Source organism: Ictalurus furcatus, chromosome 21 (assembly GCF_023375685.1).
Source record: "Ictalurus furcatus strain D&B chromosome 21, Billie_1.0, whole genome shotgun sequence".
Taxonomy (NCBI): Eukaryota; Metazoa; Chordata; class Actinopteri; order Siluriformes; family Ictaluridae; genus Ictalurus; species Ictalurus furcatus.
This window is the reverse complement of record NC_071275.1, coordinates 9,023,156-9,037,920: the sequence shown is the minus strand read 5'-3', so window position 1 is coordinate 9,037,920 and position 14,765 is coordinate 9,023,156. Positions and strand designations below refer to the sequence as shown.

The following is a 14,765-nucleotide window of genomic DNA, read 5'->3' as shown; positions in this document are numbered from 1 at the left end:
GCCAAATTTAACTCGCGCTCGCCTTCCATCCTAATTAGAAGCGGTGCCGACTTCCAAACAGTTGAAATGTAAAGCTCCTAGAATCAGCCGTACTTCTCTGACCCGGTCCTCCTTTTGTTTTCTAGTTTCGAGTGTCACTCGACATTAAAAGTCACCTCCAATTAAAATCCATTAGTGTCTGTTTAATACACATCCCCTGAACCTCCTTCATACCTCCATGTCAAAGCTTTCAGCCTTTGCGTTGTTCTTGCACGTGACCACACTGGCTTTGTGTGTATATCAGTTCAGGGTGTAGTCATTCCTGTCATATCAGAGAGGGTGCGTCCTTAGTTTTCTTGGAAAAAAATTAATAAATAAAAGTCTTCTATTGAAGGTGTCAGGAACCAGGCAGTTGGAGCGGTCTTTATTTTCTGGGCAATTTCATGCCAGAAGTTGTGATGAAGCTGTCAGAAGTTTGACACTTGGAATTACAGACGTGTCATTTCTGCCTTTCACAGAGACGCGATGTCAACATGAGGAGGCATTAATAAGGCCTTGGGTGAAATGGATTTTTTATTTATTTATTTATTTTGGAAAAAAGAATTATATTACTGACTGAAAAGTGAGTGCTAGTGCAGCGCCATTATCTTCAGAGAGGGTCAGAATTTTATGTCCAAGAAGTTTGTCACATTCATAAAACATTTACATATATAAACACAAACATCTAGCTAAATCAGACTTGTTAAAGTCAATGTTAGAAGCTATCTTTATCCATCAATAACCTCATATTAGATTGGGATACGAACAAACGTATTCGTAAATCGTTTTACAAATACGCAGGAGCGTTTATGCTCAATAACACTGAGGTTGATGAAAATTCAAGGGATTCAGAACAATGTTCGTATCCTATGTTCGCTTCTGAGATTGTGTAAATTTACATATAAGGAGTCTCACTAAGGTAAACCGTAACTGCTTGGTGTAAACTCGTGTAATTGGCGATGAGCTACTACAATGTTATATATGAGATACAATGTCAAGTTTAAATCTCTTATTTATTTTGATTGCATGTTTCATGACTTGAAAGAAAAAAACACCCCCGAACAATATACAAACTTAAACAGTCATTCGATTAGGACAAAAATATTGGTGCCGTATAAAAGGAGGGAAGAGTCAGCGTGTGTCTATGGTACTGTAAGTGACTCGCTGCAGTGGCTGAGCTGCATTACTGGAAGATTTAGCGTTAGCATTTAGGAGGCGCCCTTTCATTGTTTAGTCGCCATTTTGCTGTTTCTAGCTTTGTGAGCTTATGCCGTTTATGGTGACTAAATGTAAATCAGCTGTACCGTGAACGCACTTGGTCATTTACAGCGAAATAAATACGATGAGCTTAACAGTCCATCCAGGATTTTGCGATTTGGCGATCGCAAAATCAAGGAAACTGCGCAATATTCTGAGGAGCTTGCAGTTTTTCTAAATTACCGCAGATTTTCCACAGATTCGGGCCGAGACATGTCATGTGACAAATACGAGTACAGTGAAAAGGTCTTCTTTACCAACAAATATCACTGCGGAAGACCGTACCAAATAATTTTGTGCGATTGCGATTTCGCCGATTCAAGTAGTTTTCCTGCAAAAAACAAAGTACAAAAAAAATCTGCAAGTTGCCTCACACATGTTGTGAAATGCAGCAGCAAAATCAAGCATTTTTGGCCACAACAATCCCAAAAAGACTCCGTGAATTCTTGTATGGACTGGCATATGCATGTGAGTACAAAGCATTACTGGCACTTTTGTAAATCTGGCAGTAATGTCTAATTGGAAATAGTTTTTAACCGAAAATATTTACACATATCTTTGCTTAAAGATTGAGAATTGAGGCCTGAGTTTCATACTGCAGTGTGAGTATGTAATCCTTCAGTGACCTACAATGTTTACATACAGTATACGTTAAAAAAAAAAAAAAAAAATGAAGCTTTTCGCAATTGAGCTGAAACTCAAATCTCAAATGCACCAAGGATCGATTCTAGGTCTGTATTCACACCAGTTAATTATTTCGAATCACAGATTAATTTTTAAAAGTTTGTATCTTTTATTGTACATACAGATGTTCAGAAAATGAAATATTATTCAGATATTAGTTAGGGTATTTATATAATAGTTGAGGTGAAGCCTTAGCAGTTTATAAAAGATCACCAGTTCCCTGAACTGCACCCAGGTTTGAAAAAATAGAAGAATATTGGTGCAAATTGCTTTCTCAGTTATGTCATTCAAAGACCTACACAGGAAGCATGTGCTCTTAAAGTCAAGTTAAAAATTTTTATTTATTTATTTTTTAAATCTGGATCGACTGAATGGAAAAATTGAGAATGTGCCTCTATTCCAAAATGTTACAAATAAAATGTAGGTGTTTCCTGCAACAGGTCAACAGTCTTAAACTATTTGACTATTGTTGTTAATTGTATTTAAAAAGGAACACCTCTGAACCATGCTTCATAATCTTTATTTTGTACTAGGGGTGTACAAACTTTTGCACATGACCATAAAATGCATATGTTTTTAAATGTTGTGAGATAGATGCATACATATGTAAAATTAATGTGTGTGTGTGTGTGTGTGCGTGTGTGTGTGTGTGTGTCAGGGCTCAGAAGAAGAGGAGCAGCACATGAATAAGACCCCATCGTTATTGGAGAGCCAACACCACCACCTACTGCACTGCCTGGAGAAAACCACGGTGAGTGTGAACGTGTCGCGTCAGAAGAGTAAGGGAATATTCCGGAGCATTTCATTCGTTCAGTCATTCAGGTCGTTTGTAACATGTCTGACAGCAGTGAGTAATTCATGGTGACTGGATCTGACGTCTAATCTTAAGGACATTAATGCGAGGAGCTTCATCAGTTCACATGAGTGATGGGAAATTCTGCAGCGTTTAAAATTTCTGTGTGCCTCTCTTTCTTCGTGTCTATCTCTCTGTCTCTCTTTGTCTCTTGCTCGTACTTGTTCTCTCTTTCTCTCTGACTGTTTTCTCTATTCCTCCATCTCTCTCTGTCTCTCTCTCTCTCTCTCTCTGTCTCTGTCTTTCTTACTCTACCTCTTTCTATGCCTGTCTTTCTCTCTGTTCTCTTGCTCTCTCTGTCTCACTCTTTCTAATGCTCTCTGTCTGTCTCTTTCTCTATGAGCGTATCTCTCAATTTGTCTCTGTCTTTGTGTCTCTCTGTCTCTTACTCTCTGTTTATCTCTCTCTGTATGTCACTCTCTTTTGCTTTGTCTCCATTTCTTTGTATTTCCCTGGGTTTGTATCTCTCTCTCTCTCTCTCTCTCTCTCTCTGTATGCCACTCTCTTTCGCATTGTCTCCATATCTCTGTCTCTCTTTTTCTCTGCCTTTGTCACTCTGTATTTCTCCCTCTCTTTCTCTGTATTTCTCTCTCTCTCTCTCTACTGTATATATATATATATATATAATTTTTTTGGGTCTCTCTCTTACTTTGTCTCTCTGTTTCTATCTTTCTCTCTGCCTCTCTCTTGTCTCCCAATCGGTCTGTCTTTTTTTGTTTCTTCTTTCTCTCTCTCTCTCTCTCTCTCTCTCTCTCTCTCAGGCTCATGAGTTTGTAGATGAGCAGTTGTACGAGCAGAATTGTGTTGAAGGACCGCCGCCACTGCAGAACTTTCCTTCTCGCAGCCCCTCCATCTCGAGCAACGAGGGCTTCACGAGAACCTGCTGCACCCACCGCTCACGCAAAAGACTCGCGCTGCCCAATGCCAGCCTGTCCACCACTCACACGCACACACACACGCAGGACCTGCAAGAGCTTAGCGCCATCCACATCCAGTGTGGAGATCAACTGAGCCTCGGCCCGAGGTGAGCGCCTGGCGAAGCCTTCTTGGACGTGACCCTGTGACCCAAAATCCTGTGAGGTTATTAGCCGTTGATCCAAAACAACATTACAGATGTGACAACATTAAAGCCAAAAGTAAAGAAATAGACATTTGAACAAAGTCTTGAACTCTCGTCCAGTTTAATTCAATTTGTCTGATTTGTTTCTCTCCTGTCTCGCACTCTCTCTCTCTCTTGCTCTCTCTCTCTCTCGTTTAAGCAAAACAACAGATTAAATCAACGAACAAATTCCTGTCTATGTACTTCCTCCACATCACGACAGTACTGTTGATTCATTGTCTATAGCAGAAGCTCTGAAAGTAGTCCCAGCTGCAAGGTTTACATTCATGTCCTTGTTCCAACACATTATCGTTTCTATAGTAACAGCTCATTCACTTGAAAAATTGTTGATCTGGTGAAGCTTTGTAAGGAGGCATTTATTTAACATTTATGAAAGGAGTCTCCAGCATCACACGGATCTGGTCACATGACAAGCTACGCGTGTGTGGTTGTTTTTGGGTTTATTTCTTTAGCCTTATTTACATCAAGACAAAGAAGAAAGAGAGGCAGTTGAGGGAGCTGTTTATAACTGCTATTGCAAAAGTAACGAATGGATAAAAAGTATGATGTTGTTCATATCGCTTAGCACATTTGCCTCACACCTCCAGGTTTGAGGGTTCGAATCCCGTTTCCTCCGGGTACTCCGGGTTCCTCCCCCAATCCAAAGACATGTGCTGTAGTCTGATTGGCATGTCTAAATTGTCCGTAGTGTGTGAATGTGTGTATGAATGTGCCCTGTGATGGGTTGGCACCCTGTCCAGGGTGTCCGGGCTCCATGTAACCCTGTGTAGGATAAGCAGTATGGAAAATGGATGGATGGATGTTAATATTAGAGTCAGCCCACATCACTTCATCACGTCATTGATTATTTTTCCGTAACAGTAGAGCAATAAGAGTTTTATTCCTTTCTTAACCCCTTGATCTGCCAGGAGCCAAGCTTTAAACTGAATAACAATAAAAAAGATGGAATGTAGGGCTTTCATGTCTTAATAAAGCTCTTTAAATGTTCATATTTCCTCCAGCTGTCGCTCCAGTCTCAACCTAAAGCCCAATGAGCGACTGCAGATAAACTGCAGAGGGCAGCAGATCACCAATGCTATCATCAGCCTGCCGTCGCCGAGCTCTTTCAGCACAGACTCCATCACCACCTCCTCCATCGCCCCTACCATCAACACCACCTCCAGCTCCAGCTTCAGCATCGTGAAGGTTTCGGCCTTGTGACCAAACAGGAGGAACTGCAGGAGAACAGAGCGAGCAGAGCCATGCGAGCCTCGAGCTGAACACGTCTAGTGGACACTCTGTGGAATTCATTTTATTTAAAAAATGTCAAGGATATGGTCGAGGACCGTAGTTAGAAGACGCTGTGTACTGTCGGACGATGACGTCCAGATTTCTGGATCGGTTTCCCAGATTTTGGTGTTCTTCTGACCTGCTGTGGAATTTGAATTTGGAAAGTAGGACTGACATGTCCAGGTTAAAAGATGGTTTGGAGATGCGAAGGCATTTAGTGTAAAACACGTTTCTTGTCAGTTTGATTGTGTGCCATCCACCAAGGTAGGAGCTCATACAAATTCATGCAGAAATCAACATGGTTTCCATACTGTGTGATATTCACAGGTTCTAGATGAATCTGTTTAGTCAGAATGTATGTTCAATATCACACTGTTTTGTTTAGGGTTTTTTGTTTTTGTTTTTGTTTTTTCCACACAGCCAAATGAAAATGGAAGCCAGACATTTTCATCTATTTTAGAAAAAGAAAAGGAGTTTCAATGCTCTTCAATTAGAAAATATGGTTTAGACTTTTTACTGGTCTGTCTTCATGTACTTCTTTCATTATATTTTCTCCTCAGTAATGTTGACCTCTCTAGCTTTTATCTCTTTATTCTTCTCATAATTCCTGTTTAGCATCATGAATTAGTCATCACTCGATAGACTCTGCTCCACAGTAAGTCGTTACGATCAGTGGTTACGAATCTTGCAGTATTCCATATTCACGCCAGTAATAAAGTAAAGTAAAGTAAAGTAAATGGCCCGTTAGAAGCTGAGAGATCGCCATTGCCCTGTCTAATGTGGATGTCTTTGTCTGTGCATTGTGACTGTTTAGCTGACTAGTGATTAGACCACTTAAGACTATAGGAGAACCGAAAGGCCTCAATTCTCAACCTGACATTTTACTTGAGCCCTTAAACAGGCACAGCAGTAACATTTGTAATAAAAAATGAGGTAGCAATGTTTTGTTAGTTCATTTGGACTTAAAAAAACAACAACAACAACAACAACAAAAACTACACTTTGTTTATTTTGGATTCTGTAACACTTTACTTGAACCCTCTGTCATGTTCCTAAGACTGAAATAATCCTGTCGTAAGCATATCAGAGAGATAATAACTGTCATAACATTTCATTTTCAGTTATATAACAAAACATCACAGCCCATGTTATGTGTTCATTTTGGCTGATCTCTAGTTAAAATTGCTTATGTCATAAGACTGACATAATCCTGTCATAAACACATCATGGCTGATAAAAGCTGTCGTAACCATTTATTTTCAGTGATATAACAATATATGACAGCCAGAGTTATTTATTAACACTGGCTCTTCTATTGTTAAAATTGCTTTACCTGAACCATGTATCATAACACTGACATAACCCTGTCATAAACACATCATGGCTGATAATAACTGTCACAGCTGTTTATTTTCAATGATATAACAATATATGACAGCCAATGTTATTTATTAATGCTGGCTCTTCTCTCGTTAAAATTGCTTCATCTGAACTCTGTCATAAGACTGACATAACCCTGTCATAAACACATCATGGATGATAATAACTGTCACAACCGTTTATTTTCAATTATATAACAATATATGACAGCCAATGTTATGCATTAATGTTGGCTCTTGTCTTATTAAAATTGCGTTACCTAAACCATGTATCACAAAACTGACATAGTCCTGTCATAAACATATTATAAGAGATAAAAAAAAAGGTGTCATAATGGTTTATTTTCCGTGCTTTAATCTTGCCATAACCATGTAATTAGTGATAATAACTGTCATAACAGTTTATTTCCTGGGATATAACAATATATGAATGCCCATCTTACACATTACTTTTGGCTCCTCTATGGTTAAAGTTACTTTACCTGAACCATGTCATAAGACTGACATAATCCTGTCATAAACATATTGTGAGAGATAATAACTGTCATAAAAGTTTATTATTAAACATGGGAATCCCATGTTAATTTTGGTTAATTGCTCTCTAGCTCTCTCAAATTTTTTTTTTTAAATCTGCATCACAAGACTGACTGTCTTAATAATAATCCTGTCTTAAGCATATCATGTCAGCTATTGTGTATTACCACGAGTTGTGGTGACAGTTTATTTTCCGTGATATAAAAACACTTGACATGTTCATACATAGGTAGGTAATGTGTCTTTGAAGGATGCCTACACTGGGCGTTCATAGCACATTCATGGTCATTGCAGAAATCATTTACAAAGCAGTAATAATAAGAATATTAAATAGTACAGTGGGTATAAATAGTCTACACACCCCTGTTAAAATGGCAGGTTTTTGTAATATATCATGTCAGATCCTTTTCTGTTTTAACCTATTAATTAAAGTGAAAAATAATAAGAATCATTTTAGGGGAAAAAAAGAAAAATACCAAAATTTATAATAAACGGGTTGCATAAGTATGCACACCCCTAAATTAATACTTAGTTGAAGCACCTTTAGATTTTATCACAAAATTCAGTCTTTTTGGGTAAGAGTCAATCAGTTTGGCACACCTTGATTTAGCAGTGTTTTGCCATTCTTTCTTGCAAAAGCATTCTATCTCTGTCAGATTGGCTGGGCATCTCCGGTGCACAGCCCTCTTCAGGTCACCCCGCAGATTTTTGATTGGATTTAGGTCTGGACTCCGGTTGGGCCATTCCAAAACCAAAATTGTGCCAAAATTGACTGGTATTTGGAGCTATTCATTATCCCCTCCAACCTGATTAAAGCCTCAGCTCCCTAGTTCCAGCTGAAGAAAAACAGCCCCAAAGTAAATGATGCTGCCACCACCATGCTTAACCGTGGGGATGGTGTTCTTTGGTGATGCACTGTGTGTTTTTGTGCCAAATGTATCTATGATACCTTTGGTATTATGCCCAAAAAGTTCAACTTTGGTCTCCTCAGGCCATAACACATTATTCCACATGGTTTTGGGAGATTGGAGATTGTATATTGTGTAAGGCTACCTTTTTGCCACCACACCCCATAGCCCAGCGATATAAAGAATTCAGGAGATTGTTGTCAGGTGTAGGGAGCAACCAGTACTACAGGTGTACACTAATTAGTATTTAACATGAGCTTGAATGGGATTGGTTGATTCTGAACACTGCTTAGTTCCTAGGTAAATAAAAGGGTGTGCACATTTATGCAAGCTGGGCATTGGAAGTTTTTTGTTTCATCTTTTTTCCCCCAAAAAAACATTTCTGGGTGTTTATCACTTAATATTAATATGTTGCAATTTCACTATGAATCTGAAAAAGGTTCTGACATGATTAAATTAGTTTAATTTTTTTTTACGTCACAAAAACCTGACATTTTAACAGGGGTGTGTAGACTTTTTATATCCATTGTACTTGGTGACAAATCAGGACATTGAAAGAAATTTAAGTCGGTTAAAGAACAGCACGAGTATCATTTATACTTTTCTTTTTTTTTTCTTTTCCTTCCTATTTAAAAAACTAAAATATAAGTTGATGTGTGAATTGTACTAAAATTATAATGAAAAATGCAGAATTATTTATTACATGGCTCACCATCTCCTACACCACAGGCGGCCAAGACACTTCCTGGCCAGACTGATTAAATGATCACAGAAGCAGGTCATGTGACACACCTGTTCGAACTAAAATAATTCAGTAAAACTCAGCTGAAAAGAAAAAGTATTTTGTCGTACATGCTGCCTGTTTAAGGGCTAGACATTGACTTCATACTGAAGAATGATTTTTTTTTTTAAATACATACCATAACCGTTCATTAAATGCATTAAATTAGTGACCTAATATTGTTTAATGTTCAAAACGTGTGTTGATATTTTGTTGCATGCGACAGCATGCTTTGGTGTCATTGCCAGTTTCAGAAATGATTTCAGAAGATTTCCTTCTTTTGTGTGAGTTTGTTATACTTACTTTTTTGTTGTTGTTGTTGTTTGTTTTGTTTTTATAATTTTGAGATTTTTATTTTATTTTAAAGGCGAAATTTAGCTAATCTCCCCCTGCCCCACCTCAAGTGATTAAGCTACAGGCACAACAGGAACACAAACTTTACTCAAAACAATGTATTTTGTGGAAATTTTCTCCCATTAGATTCCACCTATCTCTTATTTCTTGGGGTTTTTTAGCCTGATTATCGATGTCTGTTGTGCATTATTCTGTAAGACGTTGTTTAATTTATGACTTTGTCCTTGTGAAAGAAGCGTCTGATAAATATATATATATATATATATATATAAAAAAAACTCAAACTGCTAATGAAGCGAAAGGTCTCCATTTCTTTTCAAATTAGTTACAATGATTAGAATTATTATTACTTACTGTACTGGTAAATGTGTAGAGGTGCAGTGGAGTACAAAAGTTTGAATCCCCTTTAAAGGAGACAGCATTATAGCTCATCAGAAAAGGACAAATAGAAATGTTACTATTGGAAATCCATATCTCCTTAAAGCTATGTGGTACGGTTGATTTTTTTTTCCCATTCAAGAAGGATATGCGATGCAAACTGTACACATCAATTGTACAGTTTTACAGCTGGCACTAAGACGTAAAGTAATATATTGAAGCGATTCTGCTGAAACTGGATGAGCATGCATAATAGCAGAATACCTCCGAGGAAATACTACAGGAAAGGAATTTAACTCATATATGAAATGTTATGTTCATATAAATGTGTGTGTGTGTGTGTGTGTGTATGTGTGTGTGTGTGTATAAACTGATTATCTTGTTACATCTTTGACATCTTTGACAAGGGCCAAATTGTGATGGCTGGACGACTGGGTCAGAGCATCTCCAAAACAGCAGGTCTTGTAGGGTGTTCCCGGTATGCAGTGGTTAGTACCTACGTAAATAGGTCCAAGGAAGAACAGGGTCATGTGCACCAAAGGCTCGTTGATAGATGGCGCGTGGGGAGCGAAGCCTAGCCTGTCTGAAAGGTGACAGAACACACAGTGCATCGCAGCTTGCTGTGTATGAGGCTGTGTAGCTGCAGACCAGTCAGAGTGCCCATGCTGAGGAGTCAGCAAGCTGTATCATTGTGATGTTCTGACAACGTTTTCTCATAGCCTGCATTAACATTCTCAGCAATATGTGCTGCAGTAGCTCAGAAAGCACCTACAATAGGCACCAGAGCATCAGAACTGGACCATGGAGCAATGGAAGAAGGTGGCGTGGTCTGATGAATCACGTTTTCTTTTACATCATGTGGGCAGCCGGGTGCGTGTACGTCGCTTACCTGGGGTACGTATGGCACCAGGATGCACTATTTGAAGAAGGCAGGCCGGCAGAGGATGAGTGTGATGAGTGTGAATTCCCCAGATCTCGATCCGATTGAGCGTCTGTGGGATGTGCCAGACAGACAAGTCCGATCCATGGAGGCCCCACATCACAACTTACAGGACTTAAAAGATCTGCTGCTAAAACTACTACTGCTAGCAGAGGTGGAGTCCATGCCTCGACGGGTCAGAGCTGATTTGATTGCACAAGGGGGACCTACACAATGTTAGGCATGTGGTTTAAATGTTATGGCTGATCAGTGTATGTAACATTGTAAAATGAAGCATAAAACAAAGATGGTTTAATTAATTTATATATATATATATATATATATATATATATATATATATATATATATATATATATATATATATATATATACAGTGTATGTATAAATTATATATATTATATATATTTACAAAATAAACTAAATTAAATCACAGCCATTTTTGGCATGATTCTGACTTTAAACCTGGAGTAGTTCAGATTCATTGTCGGGGAATTTTATAATGATATCAGATCCTGCATCTTGGAGAACCAGACACAGTGCATCTGCAGACTTTGTCTGTTAAACATTTCTGGAAAATGAATTTTTGGCATTGAAATGGAAAAAAACAACAAACAAATCAAGTTGTTTCGGACTCTTACTGTGAGTGCTGTATATAAAGTATATAAAAGCTTCATATGTACTTTAGATCCAATTACTCGTGACTGGAAAGGCTTTTAGTGCTGGCTTCTGAAAGGGGAATAAAAATGTGAAAGGTGAATATGCGACCTAAAAAAATTATGAGACCTTCACACACCTCTAAAAGAGTAAATAATCCAGCAACTCTTTCATATTTATCGAAACCTAAATCCAAATTTGTACTTATTTTTACACTACCATGGTTATAGGTTATAGGTAAAGGTTAGAGGTTGTATCATCTTCCTACAAACATTTACTGTACACAGCTGGTAATTTATGCATTTCATACCAGATGAGACGTCCTTTAACTTTTAACCTTTGAATAATTTTGCAGCTGCAATTTAACCACCAGGTGGAGCCATGATAGCAGAACTGTGTAACAAACAATAATAATAATAATAATAATAATAATAATAATAATAATAATAATAATAAATCAGGGAACAGAACACAGTAGTAAATTTGTGCAAGAAAATATGCACTTTGCTTAAACTATGGAGTCAATATCAAATTAAAACAGAACTATTTACACTAAATACAGATTCTGTGGTATGTTCTGTGGTATATAAATTAATACACTCGACAACCAAGACACTGGTATTTCAAACTGGTGTGATTTTCTGCCGCTTAAATATTTTGGTTTTCTTGTTATAGTATATTTGTCTTTATTGACATTTACATTTAAAGCTGCATTAATTATAACTTGACTTGTTATTATTATTATTATTACTATTATTATTATTGTTATTATTATTGTTATTATTGTTATTTGCACAATATTAACCTTAAACTTTTCTAATCCTACTAAACGTACTTTATCTGTTTGAGTAAAATGTCTTCAGACAGCTATTTCCTCAACACACTCTTTATCACGATCCCTCTGTCCTGTGCCAGTTAGATATTGCTTCCTTTTAGATAAGTGTGTGTGCATGTGTGTGTGTGTGTGTGTGTGTGTGTGTGTGTGTGCTTGTGTAAAAGCTCACGCAGGCTTCATCTTGCATTCTCTTATGATCTATAGAGAATAAGAAGAAGAAGAAGAAGAAGAAGAAGAAGAAGAGTTCGGTTCAACTAGATTAAGCTGAGGTTAGGATATTCAGCAGTACTTATCAACTGAAATACATCTATTTATCTATGATAACATATTCCATATATAACTGTGTAGATGGCATACATTTTGTGTAACATTACGTTGCACAGTACTGTAATGTACATAAGCATTGTTAATATAGCTAACACTTTCTATGAAGGTCATATTTATCATATATATATCATGTTATAATACGTTCATAAAGCATTATACACTGTTATAATTATAACAGAAAATGCATTACACTTTATAGCTATCTTTATTATGCATTATGAATTCACATTATTCGTTGTAAGTAGTGTTCATAACACATTATAACACCAATACCAATAAAACTCATCTTTAAATAGTGTATCATAAGATCTATCTGAATTATTTTTATTTTGTTCTTTCTTTATATATAAATTATACCAGAGAGTTGAACAGAAAATACTACAAAACGTTACAGATTGTTTAAAATATTTGTCAGTGTGCTTACGGCTAAACATAATGCCCTAAGCAGACTGGGGTTAAGTTTCTTTGGTTCTGGCATTATAATGTGTTATAATATAAACATGGCTTATATAATGCATTCTGTTAGCAATTTATAAAAATGACTTTTAATACATGCATAATACAGTATAATGCCTGATGAATGCATTATGCCATGTTAGGAATGTGTTCATAGGTCATGCGTATGGCATTCGTAGAAAGTTTTGCCATAATATTTTGTGATAGAAGAGCGCCACTGTGAATTTCCTCAGAGGTAACCTTTCTATTTCGCTTGTAAATGAGGCTTTATTAAAGAATTTAAGCTCAAAACAGCCGTGTCAGCCTGGAAAGTATTATAACACAACCTTATGTGACTTGACTTAAGTTGACACTGAAATTAACAAATGCAGGCTTTATGACTGCTGATATCTATCAAAATTAGGCTTTTATAAATGCTATTTAAGGTTTATGTCCGGAGTCATGAAGAAGTTATGTAGGTGTCATGTAGCCTTATAAAGACTAGCATTAAGTAAAGTTTTGTCCAAAAATGTCTATGAGCTTCACATGTACCTTTAGAACCTTGAGGTAAGGGGCTAACAAAAAGATTTCCAGTGATTGGATATCAGGCCAGTCATAAGTGTTCAGAAACACCTTATAAGCAGAAATATAAAACACGTTTACATTTATCAGCCTGGAAAGTGTTATAACACAGCCTTATGTCACTTTACTCAGGTTAGTATTGAGATTTATGACAGTTGACATCTACTGAAATGATCAGGACAGACATAATCATTCAGAAAGAAACACTATAAGCTGAAACGTGAAGCATGTTTTACACGTGTGAGCCTGGAAAGTGTTATAACACAGCCTTATGTCACTTGACTTAAGTCGACACTGAAATTAACAAAAGCAAACTTTTGATATGACTGCTGATGTCGATTGAAATGAGGCTTTATAAATGTTTCTAAGGTTTATGTCAGGTGTCATGAATGGGTGAATGGGTAATGTAGGTGTCACGTAGCCTTATAAACACAGACGTGAAGTAAAGTGTCATACCAACTTGACATTGAAATTGACACAAGCAGAGTTTATGACAGCTGACATCTCTTGAAACGAGCCTTTATAAACGTTTATAAGGTTTACGGGAGGGGTCATGAAGGCGTTATGTAGGTATCATGTAGCATTTTAGACTTTTCAAACTGAAAAACATGAACATTTTACATTGCGATTCACAAAAGCAGATTACGACAGTTGATGTCTGTCAATAAACGAGCCTTTATTAACATTTATATAGGTTTCAGTCTTGCATCAGCAGAAAAGGACAACTTCCTTCCTTCCTTTCCTCCACAAGGACAGCTTGAGGAAGTAGTCATATGCAGCTGTAGGACAGGATAGAGGTCATGTCACAAACAAACAAGGCCTCGAAGTTCACATGATCCAGGAGGATTGTGCTACTGCGGCCAAATCCTCATTTCTTTCCTCCTTGTTGCTTCTTCGATTAGGTGTTTAAAAACATTCCTTACATAACATGTAAGAGCATGTATAAGCCAAGACTAGCTACGCAGCTGAAATAAGATCCTGCTATTCCAAAAAGCTGCCTCACTTCCTCCGACTACAAACGCTTAAAAAGCCTTTCAGATGATTTATTCATGCATCTGCGCTTTGCTTTTGGAGCTCCTCAGACTGCTGGGACACGTGAACATGTGGCACAGCTGGAAAATCCGATGATTACGGCGCTCATTTTGATGGAATCGGGTCAGTTAAAGGAACAGAGGATTTTTCCGCTCTGTTAATTTTGCTACCGAAGTAGACATACGGTACAGCATGGATTGTCTCGTGATGATCTTTAAAGTGCACTTATAATGGTCTTTCAGATATTACCTTTCCTGGAGTGTGTTGTAGAGCTGTTTGTGAATGTAAAAACGTCTTCAAAGTTTCAAAACTCAAAGCACATGACAAACGGGGTTATCAACTCCCAAAAGAAAGAAGCGATTCTGAACAGCTGAAACGAGTCGTTAGTGATTCCAGACTTACTTCCTGTACTAACCTACGTAGGT

At 37.4% G+C, this 14,765-nt stretch overlaps 1 protein-coding gene across 2 annotated transcripts in view; it reads left to right on the top strand.

The window, feature by feature from the left end:
- Window positions 1-6,288, top strand: part of LOC128624851 (potassium voltage-gated channel subfamily D member 3-like) — a 97,789-nt gene extending 91,501 nt beyond the window's left edge. For both annotated transcript variants that reach the window (XM_053652654.1, XM_053652653.1), the window contains exons 4-6: window positions 2,618-2,710; window positions 3,574-3,836; window positions 4,934-6,288. In XM_053652654.1, coding sequence (XP_053508629.1) covers window positions 2,618-2,710; window positions 3,574-3,836; window positions 4,934-5,132 — 555 coding nt within the window. In that variant the 3' untranslated portion in view covers window positions 5,133-6,288. The remainder of the gene's footprint in view (window positions 1-2,617; window positions 2,711-3,573; window positions 3,837-4,933) is intronic.
- Window positions 6,289-14,765: the final 8,477 nt, after the last annotated feature.